This window comes from Drosophila nasuta, chromosome 3, assembly GCF_023558535.2.
Source record: "Drosophila nasuta strain 15112-1781.00 chromosome 3, ASM2355853v1, whole genome shotgun sequence".
Taxonomy (NCBI): Eukaryota; Metazoa; Arthropoda; class Insecta; order Diptera; family Drosophilidae; genus Drosophila; species Drosophila nasuta.
The window spans coordinates 13,392,804-13,419,590 of record NC_083457.1 but is presented as its reverse complement, the minus strand read 5'-3'; the positions used below and the strand labels follow the sequence as shown (position 1 = coordinate 13,419,590).

Sequence of the window (26,787 nt, the reverse complement as noted above, 5' to 3'; positions counted from 1 at the left end):
TATTAATTAGCAGATAAGTAATCTTCTTCTTCCTTTGCAAATATTCCATATATATCCGATTTTTCAAATGTTTTAATTGGAATTATTAGAGAATTTTGGTTAGTATTTTTCCCGATTATTCATTAGCATATTTGGCAATCTCAGTTGCGGCCACATTGTATTTTGTATCAATTATAGTTTTCGTATTGCGGCTTTTGCGAAGTTTTTATTTAATTTACAATTGTATGGTGTATATTAGGAGTAATATAGCCGCTACATATGTAAACATTTACATCAGTTTTACGTGCATCATATGCGTAATTAGTTGCACCGTTGTTATGGTGCTAAACGTGATATTTAATCCTGAGAACGACGCCAACCTATTATAAGAACTAAAGCCATTGCAAAAAAAAAAATAATCTTAACTTAAATATTAATGAATTAAATGATATGGAGAATATAGAAATAGAATATCTCGATGAGTACAAAGACTTGGTGTTGCCTGGTATGTTATTTGCATGTGTGAGCTGTGTGCAATTACTAATTTCATTGTTATGGTGCAGGCATCAACACAAACAGCGATACGCCAACGACAACGACGGCGTCATTAAACAACCAAGCGGGCTCATCAGCGTCTCTTTCGCGTTCGCAAGGTAGACGCATCTCATCGGACACCAGTGGTTCGTCCTCCATCGATCCGGATATATTTCAAAAACTTTTCGATGACAAGTTTATGGAGGACGAGCTACTTAATGAAAGTATGTACATTTTTCGCATTTCTACAATTGAATTACTAATACCAATTATTTCTAAATAGGTAGTACAAACGTCAAGGATAGATCTCGACATAATTCAAGTTCATCGTCAAGCGGTTCCAACGATGCTCTGGATGCATTGTTTAATCGACAAACCCACAAAGCCCATGGGAGCAAAAGACGCGGTCGATTGGAATCATTTGACTCTCTAGATGATTTGGGTATGTGATGCAAAGAACATTCATTAACATCTCTTTCAATACAATTGATTCTCCAATCTTAGGTGAGGTGTTGATGGGTTCCAGTCACAAACTGCTGTTGTCGAAGGCAAGCAGCAGTAGTTCAAGAAAATCACAAAGTCTGCACAAAGTCACAAGTGCCGTCAAATCGAAAAGTCCTGATAAAGTGCTGAAAACATATGGGCAAAGTCATAGTGCCTCCTCGCCACCTTTTAATGCAAGAGCTGCTGGCTCAAACATTAATGGCAATAGCAGCAGCAGCAGCTCGTCGAACCATCAGCTGCAGGACAATAAAACCAAGAAACCTGTAACCATAATTGAAGCACAGAAACCTGACTTGAAGCCATCCAAACATGAACCCAAAGAGGATCCACTGCGTACGTTAGGATTCTTCTATTAAAGTTCAATTAATTTGAATAGTTTTGTATATATATTTGTAGATCTACAAGACTTACCCTGCGACTCGGATAGCGATTCTTCATATGTATATGAATCGGATTTTTACGGTTATGACGATTCCGACGAGGAAGATGACTCGAAACAAATTATTGACATATCAACGGACACGAGCGCAACACCATCTGTGGCGGGTAAGTTAGTGTTTAACGGTTAGTTGATACTGCCAACCCTCTGATATATTTATAATGTGCGTCACACAAACCGTGTAGAAACTGTGTCACCTGTTGTTTCCGACGACGAGAGCCAGCAAGCGCCGGAGTCGCGTCAACACCATGAGCGTGACCAGCAGCCACTAACGCCAATTGGCAAAAATGAGCGTCTGAAAGTGTATTTAGATAATCTAAGTGACGCTGAAACGCCGCCTTCAAGACACAAACACTCGCGTTCTCCCACAAAAAAATCGTATGCCAATGAACAAAATCAATCAGACTCACAACAGGTTAATGACTCCTCCACGGGAAACATCGGCCAATCGATGGCCGGGGGTAAGTTTAGCCAAATGCCGTTTATGCAATTTATCTCTGGCACACTTATCAATTATATTCCGCTTTAATCATTCGCAGGAGAGCAACAACTTGAAGTAGCCTCGAGCAGCACAATCACAAACCCACGTCGTCTTTTCGACGACGAAGGCGGCGGCGGCGACGACTCGCACAATTTGCCACCTGCCGATTATGTGGACAATAATCTCACCTATGAAACATTGGAGCGCCTCAGTCTTAATTTGGCCGAACAGATAAGCAGCATTGATGCTGAGCGCTCCATTGAGTTCGAGAAACGTTCCGGGTCTAAGCCGCGTAGTAAATCGATCTCTCAACCAACAAGCTCATCATTCTTCGTCAGTCATGTGCGCAAGCTCACTTATTCGAACGAAGCTTTGGATAAGGCAGTCATAGGTAGAACGAACCTGCGACGCGCTATAAGCGAGGGTCCGTTTCCTAAAGGCAAGCGAGGAAGACCACCCAAGAAGCGAACTGACACCACGGAGGAGCAAAAGTCAGTTATTTCGCTGACGCCAAAGAAACAATCAGACAAAAATGATCTCGACATAAGCGAGGGCTGCAAAAATAACACACATGTTGTAGAACCAGTGTCAGTGCTGGAGTCAGCTCCGGAGCCAGTACTGATGAAAGCATCGGATCCAGTTACAGAACCAGAACCAACGACAGTTACAGAGCCAATACTGAAAACGATTACGGAGCCAGTACCAGCAAACGTAATGGAACCAGTATTACCGACAGTCTTGGAACCCGTATTGATGACAGTTACGGAGCCTGTGGAAGAAAAATTGCAACCTTCGAAAGCGGTACTGGAGTTAACTCCAGTAAAAAGGAAACCAGGCAGGCCACGTAAAAAGAAAAGAATAGATAAGAGCCGATCAAAACTACCAGTCTCTCCTGAACTTCCGAAACATAAGGATGCTGAAAATAAAATCGTTATAACAAATGAAAATAGCAATTTTGGAAAAGCAACCCAAGAAATTGAAATATTACAAGTGGATACAACTGACAAGGAAAAGATTTGTAATTCTATTGGATCAGATAAAAATCAAAATAGTTCAAAAACTCAAAAAACAGAGGAAAACCTAACAGCAGCAATTGAAAGCATTACAGTGATGGAGAATTTTATTAGGGGATCTGAAATGCAAACAGATTTAAAAGATACCAATGACAATAGCAAATCAGAAATTGACGCCATCGCAAAGGAAAATTTGGAGAATTTACAGGAAACCGAAAATCCTATGGAGGAAGTTGTTAATATTTTAGAAATGGCAACAATTAATAGTGTTAAGGAATGCGATAAGGAAACGGGTGACGTACAAGAACCAATTGAAACTGTCACATCAATTAATGAGGAGATTAAAATGCCAGAGGTACCAGAAATTACTTCAAAGGATACGATTAATGAAGAATCATCGAAAATTATTGAAGAAACTGAGCAGCAAGTTGATGTGGGTGCTAACATTGAGCTGACAGAAGAAAATATGGAAAAATCACATGAGGAGATTGAGCTGAACGAAATGCATGAGGCAGATGAATTAGTTAAAGAAATGGCGAAAATTTGCGAAGGAGAATCGTTAGATCAGATTGTAGAGGAAGTCATTATTAGATCCGAACAGGAAGTTACGGACGATGTTAATCAGCTGATAACACCACAAGGTAACGAAGGAAATTTAACTGAAGTTTCCAATGCTCCAGAAGATCTAGGTGCAGCAGAACTTTGTGCTGACAATTTGCCAACACAAGATATTAAAACTGCTTCCAAGGCGATTATTACGTGCGAAAAGGAATGCTCAGATGGCTCCAAAACCATAACAGGTCGCAGGAGTCGCAGTGGCAAACGCACTACCAAAGGCGAAATCAATTTGTCCGCTGGCGAAAGTCCTATGTTGACTGAAAGCAAAGACCATAAATTTGATGCAGAAAACAAAGATACCAAAGTTGATTCTGGGGATAGCGCAACGGAACACAAGCGGAGCAACTCCAAGCAAAAGAAGTCTGAAACGAGTTTAAAACCGGTGACGAACACAACTGATAAACAGAAGGATAATTTATCTCGAAATAAGAAAGGACGCTTTCGAAAGCGGAAAGTAGAAATGTCGGAAGAAAATCAGTTAAATGATTTCACTTTGGATTCCAATAACGAGGATATTAAAACAGTACCTCAAACAACATCCGCAACTGAAGGACAGCCATTAAACGATAGCCAAACTAATATAGAATCTCCTGAACCAAATAGCAGTAATGAGAATTCTGCAACAGAAAACAAAGCCCTTCAAACGAAGCGAAAATCGAAAAGTGCCAAGTCAACATCGAAGGAAACAAAAAGTGAAGACTCAGAATCCAATTTGGATGTTAGCGGTAAGCCAATTCCTTTAGATTTGCCCTCAACATCTCAAGAACAGACAACAGGTAAAACTCCCAGTGAAAATCTAGAATCGATTGATTTTCAAGAAAATGTTGCAAGCAAAGTGACATCAGGCAAAAAGAATCGAAAAACGTTGATTATCAAGAGGCAACCAAAAAAAGCTGACATTCTGTTGTCAAGCGACAGGCACCTCGGTATGTCTCAAAATGCTGCAGAAAACCTGAAAGTTGTCAATATTTTAACAGATTTGAAATTTGTCGTAGAAAATATCGCAGAAAGTAACATCTTACCAGAAGAGAAAAATCAGATCAGCGAAACCGATGAACTAGTCAAGAACTTGCAGGGCACACAAGTTGCTACCGCCAGTGACTCGATGATGAAACAATTGAAGCCCAAAGAAATTACTGACATTCAAGAGTCTGAAGGTAGAACGACGCGTTCCAGAGCAGGTACACCAGCAGCAGCGCAACGGTTTAAATCAAGAGAAAAGGAAACCGCACCAAATACGGGTAAGGAGCAGGACAAAAGAGTACAGGGTCGCAAAGCGTCAGCTAGTCGTGCAGCTACGAAATCCAAAGATCGTGAAAATAACTCATCGAAAGAAACAACAACTTTGTTGGTTGATTCTCAAATTGCGAAATCAAAAACTAAGCCACGAATAGGACCCAAGAATCGACGAGCAGCTGTCAAAGAAAGCAAGACCCCGGTAGAGACTGCAACTGCAGCACAGCTTCTCGATGGCAAAGCTACCCCAGTTAATTTTGGCTCATCGGTTGCCAGCACGCCAAGCACCAACTCCTCAACAAATTCGGGGCGCAAGTTGCGAGTCTTGATGAAAAAATCAAAAATTATGTTCAACCTAGAGCAACAGGAGGACAACATGGCTAATAGAACTGACAATTCACAGGCCGTTAGTGAGGGCACATCAAAAGCTGATAAATTGGATGCAGAAACTAAAGAAGCTCTTATTGCAACTCAGCTGGAGCAGAATTTGTTGAACAATCTATTACAGGATGACATTGAAGCTATGGAGTTAGATGAGCAGACAACTCAAATGCAATTAATAGATCAACAGCTTGATAATAATGAGGATATGATTACAACTCAATTTGAAGACGCCACTGATGAGAAAAAACTCGAATCAAATGTTCAAGATGCACTTCAGTCCGAGATGGAAACAACCGAATTAGATCAACTTGAAATGAAGGAATCAGAAGCTGATCAAATTGATCAATCAAATGTAACGGAAACAACAGGTGTCCATGACCACAACGATGATGGTGTGAGCTCCACGCAAACGGATGTCTCCCAGTCAGATGGTTAATAGCTATTACTATCATATAATATCTCTCCATGAAGCAATTATACACGTTCTCTAATAATAACTTTTTTTTTCTTCAGTAGGTGGTTCAAAGACGAAGCATTTGATGCAAGCGAAGACAATAATGGCACCGCCCACTATATCACATAGCAAAGTATCTACTGGAAAATCAGGTTAGTTAATCAATGAAGTAAACATGTTGTGGAATATTTAGTTATTTTTCAAATCCATAGTTATGCGAAGACCGTTTAATGCTTATGAGCAGAGCACGCCCCCTGCAGAGAAACGCCGCAAGGTGGAAATTAAAGCGAGAGACAAACCAAAGTCATCTCCGGCAACTGCTTTGCATCAAGTAAAAGGCTCATCATTTGTTTCTCCAAAGAAAGTGTCTCCTGTGCTGAACACGAAACCGGAAGCGTTCACATCGCCTTCGAAATCCACATTATCATCGTTGCTGGGTGGCGATGAGACACCCACGTTAAGCAGCTCTGTAGTTATTACCAAGACTACTGTTGGCACATCCAATGAGCCTTTCAAACGCGTTGCATCAACATCTCCTGCAGCAACCTCCAGTGGAATCAACATATCTGTATCTGTGGTGCCAGACGCCATTACACAACCCAAAAAGAAACTGACACAGGCGGAGACTGTCAAGAAGATGTTGTCAAAGGCGATGCAATCGTCAACAGTAAGTAAGGGTGATGGCAAATCCTTGCCGGCAAATAAGCCACGCAAATCGGAGGCAGATAAGCGAAGTATTCAGCCCGTGAAGACAGTTGTGCCACTGGAGGAAAAGAGCGCAACATTGCCATTGCTCGGCAAAAAGTCTTTGCCGCAAATTGAAACAAAGAAGAAGGCTGAAAAGCCGCAACGAAAATCAATGCTTAGCAAAATATTTGATGCGGATCCACTGCCTACTGAACCCTCCACTAGTAGTCAAGCAAATGTGGCAGCAGCTGCAGCAACTTTGACTATTGCAAAACAAGAAAAGAAGCGCCCACTGCAAAAGGAACCCAAAAAATCGGTTGGCAAAGCCAAAACTAAAGATTTGGAGGAAGTACGACAGCAGCTAGAAAAAGCAACAGCTGGACCAGCAAGATCAACATCTTCACCAGCTTTATCCCCAGCTGCAGTTGAACTAGTTAAAGGACCAGCGAAACGTATGCCAAAAAAACCGCCCCAAAAGCGCGACTTAAGTGTGGCTCGTTCTCTAGCTGAATCATCTGTTGATCGTGTCGTCACCTCAACCTCCCGAGAATCATCTGGCGATCGCACCAAGCGCACTCCTCGTGCTCCCAAAGCGTCCACAATCTCGCAGGCAACAAGTAGCGAACCGCAACGACAGCCGAAGAAGGGTCAGAAAGTGACCACTGATGTGACTCAGCAAGCATTGAAGCACCAGCAGCGGCTGCAACAGCTACAGCAGGAGAAGATACAAAAGGAGCTGCAAACTAATCGGCTACATCTAGTGGAGCAGACACAGCCACCAAAGAAGCAAAAGCAGCAACAGCAGCAGCAGCAGCATGAGAAGCCCCAAGGACGCAAGCGAAAGCTTCCAGCTGTATCTGGAGCAGAGGCTCCAATAGTTAAGCGTGCCAAGCAACAACCGGAGAAACCATCGACGACATCAATTGCCTTCCCTGTGCGCATTACAGCTGCATCGTCTGTCAGCCAGAGTGTGATGCAGCCTTCTGCTCTTCAGCCTCTTCCCCTTCGAGCGAAGCCTATTGTCAAACTGCCAGCGCTTCGAAAAGCACGTCGTTTACGAGTGCGTCTCAATCGTCGAGTGGTTAACAACTGGATGAAGCAACAGCAAGCAACAATTGAAAAACAGCTGCAACAAATGGAGACACCTTCACAAGCGATTGCCACACCAGCAACTGCTCCAGTCGAGGCAACACATGCGACGATAGCAGCACCTCCAGTATTGCCCCAATTGTTGTCTGCAGCCTCTTCTTTACCAACATTGCCGCCTTCCTTACCAACAGTGCCGCCTTCTTTACCAGCATTGCATCGCCAGCCAAATTTGTCTACAAATGTTTTGCCGCTGCCTCTGGTGGAAGTCAAGACAGAGGAAGAAACAGTGGAGGAGCAGCAGCTGCAAGAAGTGATACGCTTACTGCCAGCTGATCGTCTAGAAGCTCCCCTGCAAGTGGTCGCGCCCATACCACGTACAGTTAGTGATCCAGTGACGCCAGTGAGCAGCTCTTCCATCCCAATAACGATGCCGGCGCACAACAACGACAATGTTGTGAATAGCAGTGGCAGCGTAGCAGAAGTGCCCTCCGCGAGCAGCTCCACTGATGATGTGTCCACATTTGGCACAACGAAAATGTTTTCATTTTTGTATCCTTCACGCTATAAGCGCTCCTACGGACAGGTGGGATTGGATTTTTGTTGCCCCAATTTAAATGGGCCAATGCAGGCCATTGATCCGACACGCTTGCATCATAAGGCCGAAGTGCCCGTGCTGGAGTTGCCGCAGTACATGGTCATCTCAACAAAGATCTTCTCGAAGCAAGATAAGAACATACCGCAAAAGGTGCGCGCCAAGCTTGAGCAGATGGCGGGCAAGGAGGGACAGCCGTGTGTGGTGCAATCCGTGCAAATATCAGAACCAGTTGCTGTTGCAGCACCGCCTGTTGTCCCCTCTGCACCTCCCGGACCTGTTCTTGCACCCGCTGCCGTGCCTGCTCTTGCTCCTATTGCTACCAGCGCTCCCAAGCCGGCTCCATCACCAGCTGCAGCTTCATCTCCAGCCTCGGGTCTCATTGAACGCTTGACTAAACCCCTTTCGCTCTCGCTGCCGCGTAGTGCCATCTTGACCAAGAAAACGAATCCCACCGCTGCAGCCGTTGCACCAAATCTGTCCAGCTCACCACCTGTTGTAAATACGCCTTCAACTGCTGCTGTCGATCCCTTAGCAAATCTTTTGCATATGCCACCCATTTGTCCAGGGGACAAACAGCGAGTGGAGCTACAGACACGCATCCAACTCTTTGATCTAATGCTTCAAAATATAACGAAGTCTGTCATATCGATGACGGTGTTGGAGCGCCAACGCGTCGTTGAAAGTTTTGTGAGGAAAAGCACCTTGCAGCCAATTGACGTGGAAGTGGGCACTAAGCTGTTGGAGAACTATGGCTATCATCTAAATGCAATTGTGGATAATGTCTCAGTGCCAATACCAAATCTGCGCCCTCCTGTTACGCTAGCATCGACACCAGCTGCCACCCCACAGGTAACCAGTGGCAGTAAGAAGCCTTCAAGCTCAGCGGTTGCAGCTGAGGTGGTAAGTCAACCTGGTGATCCAGCAGATAATTATAGTCGAGCCATTTACGATCAGTCTAGAAACGTCATTGGTTATGAATATAAAAAACCAAGACATTCGCTGGTCTCACCATCTTCTACTCCCAGGAATCCCCAGCAACAACAAACGCCACCAACAGCAGCCAGCATTAAGGTAAGCTAGAATTTCAGCCAAACCTCAATGATGCAATGTTGTTAATCGATCCATTTCAAAAATTTCAGCCATCTGCGCCGACAGCAGGAGCTGGAGGTGGACCTAGTCGTGTGTCTAAGAGAGTGTCTTCTGCCAATACGGTGTCTTTCCAGCCATCTTCCAGACAGAAAACATATTCACGGACAGCAAACAAATTGCAGATGCCTCAGAGGACTCTCGAAAATGCAACGCCATCAAGTACACAACATGCAGCATCAACTAATGTGGGTGCCTCTAATCGTAATCTATACATCGTCAACCAAGTGCTGTCACAGCCGGAGGAATGCATCTTGCCAGATGGCGTTGGCGTGCCGGAGGATGCAGAGATCAAGGGCGAGATTGATGATGTTGAAATCTTAGCTTAAAATCTAATTTCACCATGGACAAAAAAGTATTTTAAGTTACTTTACGATTACCCTTTAGCTCAATATTTATTGGCTGATTTTTATGGAGACAACCAAACACAGAGAGGAGTGTTATGCTTAAATTATAAAAAAGGAAACGTCATAAGAGATATAAAATATGTTATGTGAATAATGAAGAATTTTTTTTTTATATGTTCTCGAATTGGCGTTATTTTTTGAATAAAAATGTAATACGCTACAAAAGCGACTTCTTACTATTTAAAGTTTTTGCACTGAGGAATAGAGAAATTACTTTTAATGCTATTGAGTTGTTAGCTACAGTCAGCGCCACAAAAAAAGCCGCACTTTTAAGGGTTACGAATTTGTAACTTTCAGGGCCTGTGGTTTCATTATATGATTTCGGATTCGCCCAATTTTTTTTTTAACAAGTTAATTGATGGTATGTTAATAAAAGTGCATACCAATTTTTATTTTAAATTTGCTTTTAATATTAAAAAAAATGTTGCTTTTGGTTTCACCCTAGTTTTAACGACTTTTCACTATTATGGCAAACTTAATGAAAAAAATCATAAAAGTAATAATAATGAAAAAATTCAACAAAAACTATTTTTTTCCAATTGAACACCATACTAACTATAAAAAAAATGTAAATCTAGGCAATTTAACATTAGACATATTTTTTTAATTTAGCTTAATACTTAGAAATGCCGCCTTTGGCCTTAATTACAGATTTTACCCTATGGGGCATAGAATCGTAAATGGAATCCAAATATTCCTTCGTTATATCGTGTATCCATACTTTTCTATAATTTGTTTTAGCTCCTCCATAGTTTTGGGCTTTCGCTTTCTTATTTTGGCCCCCATATAGGCCCCAACATTCTCGATTGGACTAAGGTCTGGACTGTTTTCTGGCCAATCCAACGACTTAATGCCCAATTCTTTCTTCAAATTGGACTGATTCTGATTGGTCAAGAGTGCTATTTTCAGATGAGTCCAAATTTAATCTCATTGGATCTGATGGAATTCTCAAGGTGCGCCGTAGACGTGGGTAACGGTTTTCTGAAAATTGCTGCATAGCCACAGTAAGGCATTCACCGTACGTTATGGTATGGGGATGCATATCCAAATATAAAACTGAATCAATTTTAATGGTTCAGGGTATGGTCAATGCAGAAAAATACAAAGAAATAATTTTAAGTGGAGTCGTGCCTAGCATTGAATCCATAAGTGAAGAAGAAGAAGAACCCATTTTTCAGGATGATTCTGCACCTTGCCATCGAGCCCGATCTGTGAGTTATTCAGTGTCCGATTGTTATCAAAACAACTTATTCAGATAAATTTAACATTTTTCTATGTAAAGATAACAAATTTGAAGGAGGAATTGGGCATTAAGTCGTTAGATTGGCCAGAAAACAGTCCAGACCTTAGTCCAATCGAGAATGTTGGGGCCTATATGGGGGCCAAAATAAGAAAGCGAAAGCCCAAAACTATGGAGGAGCTAAAACAAATTATAGAAAAAGTATGGATACACGATATAACGAAGGAATATTTGGATTCCATTTACGATTCTATGCCCCATAGGGTAAAATCTGTAATTAAGGCCAAAGGCGGCATTTCTAAGTATTAAGCTAAATTAAAAAAATATGTCTAATGTTAAATTGCCTAGATTTACATTTTTTTTATAGTTAGTATGGTGTTCAATTGGAAAAAAATAGTTTTTGTTGAATTTTTTCATTATTATTACTTTTATGATTTTTTTCATTAAGTTTGCCATAATAGTGAAAAGTCGTTAAAACTAGGGTGAAACCAAAAGCAACATTTTTTTTAATATTAAAAGCAAATTTAAAATAAAAATTGGTATGCACTTTTATTAACATACCATCAATTAACTTGTTAAAAAAAAAATTGGGCGAATCCGAAATCATATAATGAAACCACAGGCCCTGAAAGTTACAAATTCGTAACCCTTAAAAGTGCGGCTTTTTTTGTGGCGCTGACTGTACATTGGGGGCATTGTTTTGACACATTGATTTATGACCAGTGATTATTGAATGCAAGTATTCAAATTTGCGCGCGTAATTTAACAACAGGTTGGCAGCGCTATACACATAGATAACGCACAAATGGAATCAAGTGTATATTTTCTATCATTAAATAAATGTTATTCAGTATAAATCAAAAAGGGAAACCTGCAAGGGATAAGTGCGGTAAATTGATGAAATATTTTATTTTTTGTGTAGCATGCGATGATCATAAGCGGCGCAGGGTGCTCTTTTAGCGAAGACTACATTCTCATTAAACCAGGGCTGCGCACATGTCTAAAACATAACTATTTTAAAAGTCACTATAAATGAAATGTTATAAAATATTTAATATATTATTATAAAATCCATACATAATAAGATTTGGTTGACACATTTGAAATAAAGTTGCTGCTACGTCACATACTCTCACTCTGGCTATTCTCAGAGAGCGGTTAAGTCGCTTGCTGCGCATGGTGTCACCTCGTATGTGTGTTGGTGCATGATTTCGGCGTTCTTATAAGCAAGAGAACATGGGAGAACAACAACAGTTTTCGTTTGCCGGCTGTTTGCAACGCATTTCTTTTGAGTGGTATCCGTATCGTTTCTTGTCGCACTTGTCGCTGATTTCGATTTCGATTTGTTTTGTTTTGTCGTTTGTCGGTGGGCGCGCAACACAACAATAAATAAATAAATAAACGCGATATATGTACATAAGTAAAGACATACGCGAGTGCGAGTAATAGAAAGATACTTGAGCAGTTGGAGAAGTGAGCGATTCCTTAAAGGACCGCTTGAAAGCTTGTCTCTTGTGCTATGGCCGTTGAAATCACAAACTCAATTTTGACACTACAACCCGCCGTGGAGCTGGAGGCATTATTGCCGCCACAATCGTTTCACTGGCAGCTCGAGGACTATGCGTATTTTCATAAGTGCGGGGAAATCACAACATCACCAGACGTGCAATGCTTTGGCTTCAATTGCGCCTTTTGTCCGGCCATTTGTCTGCAGTTCTCGGTCTTCATCGATCACATTCGTGGCCATCACATGCAGGACATGCGACGCCGCTACGAAGTGGCCGATACCAAAATCGAGCAAACAACGCAAACCGATTTCAATCTAATGCTAATGGACATGCACATGGACAGCGATGTAGTTGAGCCAGCGGCCACAGCAAATGCGCGCCTCGATAAACGTATGAAGAAATCCAACTGGACTGATACAATGGGTACAATGGGGTCGACAGACGCCACAGTGGGGTTGTTGGACGTGGACATGGGCTTTGACTTGGCGGGCATTGTACAGACTACACCACAGACACCAGGAGGCAACAACAATAGCAACAACAACAACAACAACAGCAATGTGACGACACTCATGCAGCTAAGCAACGCAGGAACAACAACTGCAAACGCGACCACAACGACGACGACGACGATGCCAGCCGAAATAGACTTCGTTTATGTTATGGAAAATCCATTGCCACCCTCGCCGCCGCCATCGGCTGACATTTCGAGTGACGAGCAGCAGAGTCCACGATTGCTGCACTCAATGGATCCATTTGAAATGTTGCATGAGGCAAACACAGTACAGCACACAACACATACAACGACAACACCTCTGCACACACATATACAACAACAACAACAACAACAACACACACAAGCACAGTCAACGCTGGAGGCATGGTCCAGAGGCGCCCTTAATGTTGCTGTCTCTTCTGCAACGCCGCCGCGCTACGAAACGCGACGCGTGGTAAGTTAATCGTTGATTCTTGACCCCCACTTTCCACTCCCTCGACTCACCACACCTCCTCCATGTCTATCTGGCATTTCGCAATTTTGCTGCTACTGCTGCTTTTGCTTCTGCTGTCGAAGCTGATGTTGTTAACGTTGTTTTCCCTTTTTTATGCGATTCCGTAATGCAAAAAAGGGGTTTCCGTTTTTCCGTTGTTCTTTTGGCCCTTTGTCAATAAGCCCAACTGTGGCCACACGACCTTCAAAATAACGGCGCATTACCAGCGCTCGCAGCGGATGGCAGCAAAATACTAAAAATTGTGTCGCATTTTTTCGATACCCTGCATCTCCATGCAGATCATTGGGTATGCTCAGCCTACAACAATTTATTTGTAGAGAAGGTATTTTGTTGGTAAAAACAAGAAACAAATTTTGATAAATGAATATAATTATATATTTTCATTAGGTGTAACAATAAAATAGTTAACTTTTGGGTAATATAAGATATATGGGTATGTGCTCTGTTTTTCAATTGTGAATTTCATTTATTTAAAAGAAATTAAATGAGTGTCAAACAGATTTCAAAAACGAAAAGTAAATGAAATACTTAAATTTATATACATATGTGCATAATAAAAGCGACGAGAAATTTTTAAATTGCATTTCGTCAGTTCTAAAAATTTCTGAAAATGCTACAGGGTATACATTCAGTCGTTTGCAGGTTACAATGTTTTCTTTGCGTTATTTATGTCTACGTCCGCTGCCCGCTAATCCCGATATACAAAAAATCGGTGGAGGCTACTGTCCAGATGCACAGGCCAAAGCCAAAGGTGGTCACAACGTTAGCAACGGGGGAAGGAGGCATGAGGAGAGTGGCATGAGAAGGTAGCGACCAGGCCAGACAGTTCATCAGCTCCAAGAGAAATCACGCTATTTATATTTGCTGGCAACGCGACGCAATTTTTTTTTGGTTTTCCACTTGTTTTGGATTCGTTTAATTTTCAATTTAAAAATTTGTTGCTTTATTTTTCTTTGGACGTTGGGAAAATAAATTTGCTGCCAGCAACAACAAAAACATTTGTTTTTCAAAGCAAGCACATAATAATTTATGTGCTAACAACAAAACTGAGAATAAAATAAAAAGAAATATGAGTTCAACAGAAGCGTGGAAAAAAGTCTCAAATTTGGGACAAAAACATTCGAATGTTTTTTTTCGATTTTTTTGTTTATCTCGAGCAAAAAGTATATACTAGATCTTGTTGTTTATCGAATAGTCAATTAAACACTTAAGTAAGCTGACAAAAAACGTGCATATACGAAAGGAATTGTTTGACAAGTTTTTAACAATTGCGACAGTTTCGAATTGTTTTATTTAAACTGATGTATGATCAGATCTTGAAAACATTTCGTTTTAAGAGTTTATTTCTTTTAAATTAGAATGTTTATAGTAGCGAGAGCATTCAATATTCGACTTTCAAATGTTTGTTCAATTGTTTGTTGATGTTTGCTGGAACTGAATTCCATTCGAATGCAAATTATAAATACTTTTTGAGCTAATGATGTGGTGATGTTTAGTAGTAGTGAACAGGCGACCCGAACAGTGGACATGCTATTCGCATGTCTACAGAATATACATTTCTATAGATACGTCTATCTACATATATAGTCATTCTGAAGGCTACCGAAAATTTTACGATTGTTTTACGAGTTGATTTGTGAAAATGAGTGCGGCAGTGTGAGCGCATATAAATATTTAATTTTATGCGCTCAAAATTGGCGGTGCCAAAATTGAATTTTGATGTGGCCTGGAAAAACTGCAGTACAATATATTGTGGGGGCAGCTTGTAGAATTCCGGACGATACGCTGAACACTCGAGTTTAACAAAGAAAGACAATTTACTATCAGTTCGATTATTTATGGTTTCATTTTGTTATGTTCGTTGATTGGTATTCAATGTAACCTTTATTCTCACTGCTGACGTCAGAGACACGTTCATTTAATGCGCTTGGCCATTAGCATATTATGATTATTTACTATTTATATGCATAGTCTCTCGCATTCATGTACCACCCATGCAGTATTATCGCTTAACTCCTCCCTGAACTGAACCGAATACAACTGAACCCAATCCAATATCGATATCAGAATAACAGAACTCATGGAAGTACAATTGCTGATACTGTCCCAGACAAAACCGACAACATTTCAATATATATTACGCGTAATAGACATTTCTGTGTCGAGGAACTTTTATCATACCCTACACATAAATTGTGGAAAAACACGGGAGGGTATAAAGAATGGGTGAATGTAATTATTTGTATCTGTGCTGGGACATCTGTTCTATTATACAAGTGTTTTTATTATCATACAAGAATTTCCTAGGGGAATAAATAAAAAAAGGAAACTATTCCCCATAAGGCGAAGCCACACTGGCGCCATCTAACGTCAGGTGGAATTTAAGCTTTGTGTTTATTTCGCCTGAATCTATTGCTATTTCCAAGCATCGAGGGTATCTCGTTGTCGAGCAGCGTCTTTGACATTCTTTTTTTACTTGTTATCAATATGGGCAAGTCTGGTAGTGTTGGCATTCGACTGTTCACGTTCACGTTGCTGCTATTATCTATAAACCCAGAAAGTAAACAAGCAGGCAAATTATCTAAGCATCGATTAGGCAGCAAAATGGTGCGAGAGTTGCGCCAACAGTTATTGATATTCCCATTGTGTATCTCACCCCATCTCGTATCTCATGGTTGAATTCCATGCAGCTGCCTAGATCGAATTGCAAGTCAGGTTAATTCAATCCCAAATTCCTATCCCGATTTACAATCCAGAATTTCCAATCCGTATCAGGTGTGGAACATCTCTCACACCCACTTCAACTGCAGGTTGCGGGCAATAAAATAATTTCGAATTTTGTCCGACGGCTGGAGAGAGATAAGGCGCGATCGGGGCACAGTTCCGTCATGGGCCTAAGGAGGTTTTAATGTACATTTAAACACCGGCAAATTGGTATTTTTAGAGCACCCGTCATAAAGACGGCTATCGCAATAACTTTGGCTCGATTGGAAAGCATAAATCATTGGCCAACTGAAACTGAAACAGAAACAGAAACATTTGTTGAAGTGTACAAATCGCCATATGATAACCCATATAAACAACGCCTTTGAAAACGTCAACATGATCCGCAATAATCGTATGATAGTTCTGCAGCGAAAGTCGCGATAATGTTCTATTGTAAACTTTTACTTTTAATACATTTAAGAATCGCATTTGATGATCGAATTTGATTTAGACCAGCTTACTTATCGTGGAGGTTTAATTAAAGTGTTATTCATACATTATCAGTGAGTCAAGACTTTGATTAAAAAATTGAATGAATGAAGAAATAATTAATTTTTACACAAAACAAATGTTAGACGGCGATTTCTAAAATTTCAAGTGCCTAAAGGTGACAAAAGTTCGTTGCTACTTGTGTGATATATTTTGAATTAATATTCCACACTTTTAATTTGCGAGTTTAATTTTAGAAATACAATTAATTTGTATGTTAATTCATTTTTGGTTTTTATTTTGCTTCTTTTGAGGTTACAAATTTCAGTTACTAAACTCAAATTTGAGTTTGTAAACTTCACAGACATAGCGTCTAGGACTATTTTTATGGATATGATTACATTTTTGCCAATCTAATCGAAAGGTGTATCGAAGGCTGATTGATGGTCGATTCTATTTTATAAATCAAAGAATATGTTTACTTAAAAGTTGTACAATGTCTGTCGTAATAATTTTGAATAATGGCAAATCGAAAAGCAAAATAATTCTGATTGATGAGCGAATTTTAAACACTGCTTCCATTTGATATCTTTGTTTTAACAAGTAGTTCAGCTTTTAATCAATCGTCTGTTTGACTTGCCGGAAGAACTTCACACAGGATATCTAAACAGTCGATGATAATTAATTATTGTTTTCCGTGAGCGCTTTATGTCTGCTCTAATAATTATTAAACAAAACAAAATTAAATGCGAAAGAACTTTGCAAATAACTCAGTTTTTATCAGCCGCACTTATTAAATAATTAACATGTTTAATTCAGCATTTATTTAGCATGTTTAACTTGTTTTCTTGCTCGTCTCTTTTTTTGTTGTTGTTTTGAGTCTCGTATTCTCTTTGGGGCATATTTGAATTTAAGGCCAGACAGACTTGTTGGCCTGCTGACTTTGCTGACTGGTTTCACCCACGCCTGTGTCAGGGCCCTGATCGATCAGCTGATTTATCAGACCTGGCTTTATAATCAGTCTAATTAAATTACGGCTGCCTTGTGACTGACTGACGAAATTGTTTGTTTATAGTTTTAGTTTCCATTGCGAATAGAAAGAAGTTAATAACGGAGCATTAGCGTAGAAATTGATTGCACCAAATACTTTGCGTATTATCTTTGATTTTTTTTCCATTTCGTGTCTTGAGTAGTTTCACCAATGATTGTTGTTGTTGTTGTTGTGAGTGGATCGATGGGGGGAAGCTCATATTCAAAGTGTTGTGTACACGTGTCTCAAAAGCCTGGCGACGTTTAACCTGACTTTACGACCGCCGCGAGCTTTATGGCTATACCCTAATAATAATGTGGAGCGGGTATGCTACACATACTTATAAATATAGGAAATTATTCGTAAGAATATATTTTTAAGTGATTTGATTATTATTATGTGTTAATTTATGAAATTTAAAATTTTATATTAACATTCTGTTTTAAATCAAAAAATTCACGATTCCACAAAAAATTGTTAAAGATAGAATACACATTTCGAAATCTTCCTTAATGAGAATAAGAGATGAATTTTATTAACAAAAGAATGAAATTCATTCTTCAATGAATGTTGGATTGTTTAGTTCTAGAATAACTGAAACGTTTTGTTAGGGTATCTCTTGCGTCGCGCTGCATATCTAAGATGTTTTTGCAGTTTGCATGTCTTGGGGCCTTTTGCGCTTGTTCGCTAGACGATTATCATGTGGACATGAGAGTATTATAGGTTTTAATGGTGCAGTTTTGCAAGTTTTCATAGCATACAAATGAGCGCTACGCATGCCAGATGGCACCAATAACTCGCATGTGCTACACAAAAGTGGGTCGGAAATAATGTTAAATATACACTGGCAATATATAATATTTTATAGTTTAGCTACTGTTGAAGAAGTTTAACTTCAACAGGAACGAATAAAGCATTTAATGCAATGTTTGCGACAGTTTGACACCATTTACAAAGCAAAGCTTTACAATGGCATTAAACGTGTGTATTAAGGGCATTACCATGAATCTTTTATTTGCACTCGGACTTGGAATCAGACCCTATCGATCCCACACCCACACCCGCATCGAGTCACGCATTCCATTTTCATTTGTTCGCTTAGCGAACGCGTTCTAATTGTCACTCAGCAGTTGCCCCTGGGATTTGATATATGGTTCTATGTCTGTGTCTGTGTCTGTGTCATCTGATAATTACCAATTGGTTTCGCCGCTAAACAAATTTCTTTTGATTAATTTGTGTGGCACACATAAGAAATTCGAGAAAAACTTTTCACACACACACACACTCATACACAGAAAGCAAAAGAAATCGCATCATCGACGTCGTCATCATCAAAGGAATTGATTACGTTTTGCCCGCATAGTTTCATAGTGCCAAATGCAATAAACAATCATTTTTAATTGAACAACAACTGAACTGTATGCGAGTATGTAAGCATTCACAACATTCACTCACTATATTCAATACTCATACGACTCGACTTGTTAACAATACGCCCCGATGACACAGCTGCTCGCTGGATTTTCATATTGATATCGCCGTCTGACGATTTGCGTGCCACGACGCGATGCGATGCGATTCGATTCGATGTGAGTGCTGCTTATCAGTAGAAAGTAATTCTTGCTGCCAAATTGTTAGTCAGAGTGTTTGTTACATAACACAAAACTCGAGCAGCCCAACAGCAAAGGCCAAAGCTAGAATGAATATGAAAATGAATCGTCTAGAAAGGGGTTTCATCGGATAGATCTTCCAATGAGATTTATTAAGTAAACATAATTCAATGTACTAAATTGGAATGTGCCTGTAAATACTGAAAATATATAATAAGTCTTGGAGTCTTATGCAAATTTATCACACAGTGATAAATTTCTATATCTTTTTTTGCTCTAAAAAACGTGCAGAATAATTGTTTCTTAAATAAATGTATACTTTTTTAATTAATTCGTAATGCGTACCCAAAATTTAAATAAATTCGTTTATAAGCAGAAAATAATTGTCTAATGCTTGCTTAACTTTTATTGAATACTACAACTTTACTATATTTTAGTCTATTTACACAAAATGAATATTACTTCATCTTAAATTCTGTGAGCAATTATAATGATTATTAAATTTATGACTCTGTGCTTGCCTACTCATTTCACTTTTAGTTGCTGTATAATTTGCTTCCTCTAGCATATTAATATTCAGCACTTATTTATACCTTAAACGCTAAATGAATTCAAATTTTTACTCTTCTCCCATAAATTTGTTGAGCAGTTTCGGTATTAATTCCTACTTCCCACGACGAATATGTAAATGTTCTCTGTTAATTTTGCTATTTCAATTATCCTGTGTTGTTTTCAACTGAGTTTCTTAACCATTTGTCTCAACCGAGTAATACTTAAGGGTATTCCTCAAATTGCTGAGCAAATTGTACTTAATTCTTGTCATTTAAAAATACATTATTCGGGTCTCTCTTTGCTTAGCGTGAATATTGTAATTTCTGCACGTTTGCACAGCATTTAAAATTGCCTTGAAGGACTAATCCGCTAGCTAATTAAAGGACTAAAGCGAAATCAATTTATATGGAATTCTTTTGCTTCTTTGTTTTTTACCAGCTTAGGATTCACAGTACGTATGTTACCTTAAGTAAATTTCCATATATTTTCCTCTCACTCACTTTATTTTACGAAACACTGCAAACCTTGCGCTGTCCTCGACAGTTCTAACAAGTTGCGACCCCTTTCCATTAAAGAAATCGAAAATAAAAAAAATAAAAATGGAAAACTAACTCGATAAATGGTTCTGCGATCGGGTTTCAATTCCGATCCCATGAAGCCTCGCCAGACGGCATCCCAGCTGGCAATGTTGTTGCCGTTGTTGTTGTTTTTGTGAGTGCTTTTTTATTGAATTTTTATGCAATTTTGTTAACTGGATCAATTATTTCAATTGCGTGCTCAGTAAACAGTCTCGGCGTCATGACGCAGAGGCCTCCGTCAATAGTGGCCAAGCGGTCAAGCCCCCGAAACAGGCGCCTTGCCACAGACACACACACACACACACACATACACTCTCACACACACTACATTCATACCACACCCAATTTCCAAACCAGACTGTATCCAATCTGTCGTGGTGTCGTGGCCCTCAAGGGGAGTATTTAGCACATAGAGCTCAAGGTACTAGGAAACACATCGCGAACGTCATCGCTGAGTGAAGACGAGAGCATTGCCATTGTGTGTGGCACGCTCCACAAATTGCAGAAATAAACACAAACAGCTGCTGAGCCATTTGGCTGAAACTGACCACAATGCGATACACAATGCCAAGTGAGTTCCAAGTAAACGTGGCATGCAGTTTGGAACTCCAAGTGTCCAACTGCCAACTGCCAAATGGCAAGCGCTCAATGGGCCCCACCCTTAGCACCTAGCAGCTAAATGAGTACAAGTCAAATTTACGCTTACATTCACCGCTTTTCCACCTGGTCGACAGCGTCAAAGGAAATGAGGGGAAGCTAAATAACGCCAGTTGGCAAGGGGGAGGGAGCACGGATGTGGGGCATTTAATTTATATACCAGCTAAGCAAATGTTAGTAGGGTATTATAGCTTAGTAAGTAACCGAATGAGACAGCTCAGAGCTCATAAAATCGTACGCATAAAATATTCGTATATATGTATATATTCTACATGTAAACCTATCCGTAAAATAAATCCCCAAACATAAATACATACATATATACATTCTTTATGAATTCCTAGCACTAAATATATGTATATGGGTATATATATAAATATTAGCTATTTGGAAGCAAGTTCTTATTAGTTTATTAAAAGTTAGAATTGGGAAATTGATATTTTGAATATTATTCAAGAACAAACACAAAAAAAAACCAACTAAAACCATGATAAAATTATTAAATTATGATTATATGAGTACCAGGAAGCTTAATTCTTTGATAAAGTTCAAAATTCCACAACAATTATAGATTGATCATCCTTAAAATTCAAGCAGTTAAAAAAACAAGAAAAATGATCGAGCCTTGAAGAACTTTCAAACCTATTGTCTCAGAACCTTAGTTTTTGAATTGAAGAATTCTTAAACTTAAGATTCAGATTCTTGTTTCTGGATGTTTATTTCTTCTTTCTGTTCAATCAGGAATAAACTTAACTATAAATAATATCCCTAAACATTATTAACAGGTATCTTACAGTCGTGTCCACTCGACTGCAGTCTTCTTACATGTTTTATTTAATTGCTGCTTAGTTGGCTACGCTAAAATTGAGGGCCTTTGGTTCGGTGTGGTTGGCTTCCTTTATGGGGTGTGGTCGGACTCTATGGATTTCAGTTTGATGTGGAATAACATAGTTCTAGTTGTTTATTTCTGTCGTTTCATTGTATTTTTTCCTGCATTTTTATGCAACGTTTAGAACCTCAGTTGTTCACCATTTGAGGTCAAGGTGCGTAATGCTTCAGCTGGTTTAATTAGCTGGTAACTGGTGAGAAGAACAGTTGGTAGAAATTACGTGTGGTTTTTGCGTAAGGTCAAGGCACCGCAATCAATAAAGTCCGAAAGAAATGTGTGTCGTCATTAATCAGTCGAACCCCTTTTATTGGTTCGAAAATTGCGAAATTACGTGCACAGCTGCGTGGCGTATGACGGAATCATAACTATGAATCGATTCTCTGGAAAATAAACATTCTGAAAAATACATATCTGAATATTAGTTTCGTATTGAAGGCAGAAATAACCTTCGACTCAACAAGAGTGCCCGCATATTTTCAACTCGCACTCCCCAAGCAATCTCAATTGACAACTGTCGTCTACTTCATTGCCGCCTTATCATTAATTTTATTGATTCGCTGAACAAAAAAAAGGGCCAACAATTATTATAAATCGAGCAAAACAAGACAGTAAAAGAGCGTCAACAATTGCAGCCCAATCGACAACTTCAATTAGTGATTATGGCCCCAAAATCAAAACAAGTCGGAACTATTGTGCATGCATGTTGTTACTCAGCATAACAAGTGAGAACCGGATAATACCGATTGCAAACGATCGTATATAAGTATTTACTTTCTCATATGCAATTGGGCGCATGTGGAAGTCTTCTTTAAATGAAATGCGAATTGTGAAATGTTACGCTATATTAACAAAGAAGCGTTGGCAAAGAAGTGTATTATAACTTTGTGAAGAGAGATAAATTATATGTATTCTTAATCCGCATCAGCAGATAAGATGTTATAGCCATGTATGTCTTTCTGTCTGTCCGAATAACACCTAGACCTCACAGATATTTGAGAACACTTGGTTTCATTGCACGCAGATTAAGTTTATGTTACGCTCACTTCCACCTCCTCAAATCGGAAAACACGAGAAGTATGCGTAATTTCAAAGCTAATTATTTTTGTGATTTTCGAAAATTGATTGCAAATTTTTTTGATAAAAAACTTAAAGGCTATTCAAGCTATAGGCTATATTATAGATTGTGAATGAAGAAGTATATCGATATACGAAATTCAGCTCTTGGTATGTTTTAGAATTTTTCGTATATTAATTTGATGCATTAAATTATAAAGCTTAAGTTTTCTTTTAGTATATCAATTCAGTATATTTCTATGAAAATACCGATTACACCCGACTGCTGCTTTCAAATTAGGGTATCGCTGCGGCTAGCATTTGAACTAGCTTTGCAAGTCTTTTAAACTTTGTTTCAATCCACCCCTTTCTTAAGTCTATTGTTCTTGTGCTTTGGCAAATATTCTTTGTGCTTTGTTCTGGGCCTGTGATAAAGGGCATTGCAAAACTCCCTTCGAGTGATCTTATGTATAAAGTGGAAAGAAGAGGGCACCAAGCACAATATTGTGTTTGCGTATGACACACGCAATATGCCCTTGAATTATTCATAGATTTCATTCATGCACAACTCAAGCAAAACAAACCCAAGTACTACAATATATATGTACTGCACATATGTGCATATGTATATGTGCTATATATGTAAGAGTTTATGTGTTTATAAGTGCGTTTTGAATACGACATTTCTCGCCAAACCAAAACAATAATATTGTACATACATACGTAACACATATGCATATTGTAGTTGTAGCTAAGACGCGATAGTTTTGCGATAAGCCAAGTCGATGACGATGACGAGGGCGACGCCGGCGCAGAATTCCAAAGGCCAATAGCCGCTGATATATGTATATAAAATATATGCACACATTGGGAGGGGGCGAGTGGGGTGCTGGGGGACTTTCCCTTTTTGTGTACACAGAAGCGATCATGTGCGCTCCGCTTTGTTTGTGCGCGCGTAGCTTGAATGTTTCTTCTGCTCGTAGTATCTGTGAGATACAAAATGTATTTACTTATGGCCCCCCTCTGTCTCTCTCTTGTTATTTGTTCTTGCCCAGGCCTTGCAACGCAAACTGCGCGACGCGGAAACCGCAAAGACTGCAGAAGACGAACAACAATTGCAGCTGCAACAACTACAACAATTGCAACTTGAATTACAAGAGCATCAGCAGCTGGAGGAGAATGTGCTGGAACTGACGCCGCCAGCAACGCCACCGACTCCAGTACCGCCCACTTCGCCCACAAGCAGCGTCGCCAGCAGCATTGACTTGAAGTTGGTAAGCAAACATCAACAAGAACACAGTACACCAACAACAATAAAGTCAACAAGCATCAACTTATGTAATCACAATTGGCGACCTCCTTTTCAACGTATTCCCACTCATCCACTCTCCACTCTCCGCTCTCTTTCTCAATTTCAGCGCACGCGTCGAGAACTCGAGCGTAATCGCGAATTCGTCTGCTCTTTATTGCTCGCCTATGAGCGCAATGAGAAACTCTGGAATCCCAAGCATCCCGACTACAAATACAATGCCAAGCGCAGTGTTTACGGTGAATTGGCGGCACCGCTTGAAGCGGTCTTCCAAATACCGCTGACTGGTGCCGAGATCTTTGCCGTGCTCAAGGAACTACGTGGACGCTATCGACGCGAGCTGAGCAAGCTCAACACGTTGGGCGCCAAGTACAAGTCGCGACTTTGGTTCTTTGAAAAGATGCATTTCCTGCGCGGCGTCATCGAGCACAAACGCGCTGAAAGGGAGGCTAAGGTAGGTCAGAAAGCAAACCATTTCTATACCTAAAGTAATCCCTTTTTAATGCGTTTGCAGAGCGAGTTGACAGAAAGCGAAAAGTCCAGTGAGACGGACAACGAGTCGACCACAAAGTCGCCGCAATTTCGCGAGGTGCTCAGCTGCATCATTGACGCCTTTCGACGGCAAGAGAGTCTGTGGAATCCCAAGCACTTTGACTACAATAACTGCTGCAAGAAGGAGCTTTATCGTGAGATCTCCGCCGAGCTGCTCGAGGAGCTGAACTATGAGATGAGTGGTGAGGAGTGCTACAAGGAGATCCAGAAGTTGCGCACACGCTATCGCAAGGAACTGCGCATGGTGATCAAGCACAAGGGATTGTATCTGCCCAAGCTCTGGTGCTACGATGAGCTGGAGTTTTTGCACAAAATACTGCAGGAGCAGATCTTCAACAAGATCAGCAAGGTAAGTGTCTGTTCATCATTGAAGTTATTCTTCTATTAATTGTTTCATAATCTTGCAGAAAAAAGGCGTGGTGGAGACGAATCAGAAGACCAAATTCATCGACGCCAACTGCATCAGCTTCAGCAGTCAAGAGGATCAGCTGCAGTTTGTGGAAATTTATCGCAACTATCCAGCTCTGTGGGATGTGGATCATCCTGACTTTCGCTCCAATGCCTATCGCAATCAGGCGTTGAGTCAAATGCTGGAAGAGCTAAACACAACATTTCAATGTGCCTCTACTTCAGCTCAGCTGGAGAAAACGCTGTTTGAGTTACGCAAAGATTTCTCAGCACAGAAAAGGAAAATTCTAACGAATGCCGCTGGCTCTTCTAGCATTTCACTGCTGCATGCCAAGCTCGGGGAATATCTCGACCAGAACATTGGTCCCTTTCGCTGTGGAGTATGCAATGAGCTGATCAAGACCTGTGATCAGTATAAAGTGCATCGAGCTGGCCACGATGGCACACAGCCATTTATTTGCACACTGTGCGGCAAGGGATTCCAGATGCCATGCAACCTGACGGTGCACATTCGTCGCCATCGTCGCGACTTTCCCTATGCCTGCGAGCAGTGCGACAAGCGTTTTGCCACATCCACCGAGGTGGCTATCCATATGCGCACACACACCGGGGAACGTCCCTACATCTGTGATCTGTGTGGCAAGTCGTTTAAGACGTGGTCATTCTTCGACATCCATCGGCGGACGCATCTCAATCAGTCAACGTTCCATTGCCCCATCTGCGATAAAGGTTTCTATGAGAAGAATCGCTTTACCGATCACATGAATGCCCATCTCAACATACGCAAGCATTTGTGCACCGTTTGTGGCAAGACCTTTACCACATATGGCAATCTGAAGAAGCACACCGAACTCCATCTGGCCGTGAAGAAGTACAAGTGTGCAGCTTGTGGCAAACGCTTTGCCCAGTTCGCCAGTTTGCGTTGGCATCGAAAACGTGAGCACAACACCGAACAAAAGGAGGAGGAAGAACACGTCGTCGCTGAGGTGGAGTCATAAAATACAGATGATTTATTGGCCTCGTACTTAAAGAGAGTTAATCACTGTAACGCGTGTACTTATCACAACGTGCAAATATCAATAGAGCAACCTATGAACAGTTATATTTAAGCCCTACTTCATGTCCAGTAAGAAACTGTTGACTCACATAAACAGCTGCTGTATTTCTTCGCCTAATCGCTAATCAAACGCTTAATTCATCGTTAAATAATTGATGTTATAAATTAAGTAGTTTTATGGCCCACTGGCGAGTTCAATTGAAATACTCGTACGCGTATAACCGATAAGATTTACAATACACATATTGAAAATGATAACCTCTTAAGTGACCAACAGCAACAATAAACCCAAAACACTTTTATTTTGCGATCTCATTTTATATTCATAAGGTAATTAAGTAGCAAATTTAAAATTAATAAACACAATTTTAGTATTATCAAATTTGTTTCAATTTCACTTTAAATAACATATGCTCTTCCTATGGGATGAGAAAGCTATTGTCACGGTTGATTGCGAATAATCTTTAAGCTCATTTTATTAAAAATTTAATTTATTACCAAACACTCGACTACGAGCTACCCTGTCAAATATAATTTATTCTTTAGTAGGTGAAAAAAAGCCAATGTCCAGCA

At 40.1% G+C, this 26,787-nt stretch overlaps 2 protein-coding genes across 9 annotated transcripts; both read left to right on the top strand.

The window, feature by feature from the left end:
* Positions 1–153: 153 nt before the first annotated feature.
* Positions 154–9,730, top strand: LOC132788799 (proline-rich protein 36). Of its 8 annotated transcripts, none has more exons than XM_060796390.1 (11): positions 154–484; positions 543–737; positions 797–955; positions 1,018–1,350; positions 1,414–1,563; positions 1,642–1,917; positions 1,996–4,293; positions 4,345–5,619; positions 5,702–5,794; positions 5,855–9,084; positions 9,153–9,730. In XM_060796390.1, the coding sequence occupies exons 1-11, from the start codon at positions 430–432 to the stop codon at positions 9,486–9,488; spliced, it is 8,400 nt and encodes a 2,799-aa protein (XP_060652373.1). In that variant the 5' UTR covers positions 154–429; the 3' UTR covers positions 9,489–9,730. The 8 variants fall into 8 exon arrangements, with proteins under 8 accessions (XP_060652373.1, XP_060652374.1, XP_060652375.1 ...); XM_060796391.1 differs by having other exon boundaries at positions 1,996–4,494; positions 4,564–5,619; XM_060796392.1 differs by having other exon boundaries at positions 1,996–5,619; positions 5,855–8,913; positions 9,039–9,084; positions 9,153–9,293.
* A 2,335-nt stretch (positions 9,731–12,065) lies between these two features.
* Positions 12,066–26,584, top strand: LOC132790614 (uncharacterized). The gene is made up of 5 exons (XM_060799196.1): positions 12,066–13,264; positions 23,944–24,162; positions 24,307–24,651; positions 24,712–25,098; positions 25,157–26,584. The coding sequence occupies exons 1-5, from the start codon at positions 12,326–12,328 to the stop codon at positions 26,153–26,155; spliced, it is 2,889 nt and encodes a 962-aa protein (XP_060655179.1). The 5' UTR covers positions 12,066–12,325; the 3' UTR covers positions 26,156–26,584.
* The last annotated feature ends 203 nt before the right edge of the window (positions 26,585–26,787 follow it).

Coding starts and splice junctions, on each gene's coding strand:
- LOC132788799 (XM_060796388.1), top strand. CDS start 430: ATGGAGAATATAGAAATAGAATATCTCGATGAGTACAAAGACTTGGTG. Junction 956..1,017: donor TGACTCTCTAGATGATTTGG/GTATGTGATGCA, acceptor CTCCAATCTTAG/GTGAGGTGTTGATGGGTTCC. Junction 9,085..9,152: donor CAACAGCAGCCAGCATTAAG/GTAAGCTAGAAT, acceptor CAAAAATTTCAG/CCATCTGCGCCGACAGCAGG.
- LOC132790614 (XM_060799196.1), top strand. CDS start 12,326: ATGGCCGTTGAAATCACAAACTCAATTTTGACACTACAACCCGCCGTG. Junction 13,265..23,943: donor GCTACGAAACGCGACGCGTG/GTAAGTTAATCG, acceptor GTTCTTGCCCAG/GCCTTGCAACGCAAACTGCG. Junction 24,652..24,711: donor GCGCTGAAAGGGAGGCTAAG/GTAGGTCAGAAA, acceptor ATGCGTTTGCAG/AGCGAGTTGACAGAAAGCGA.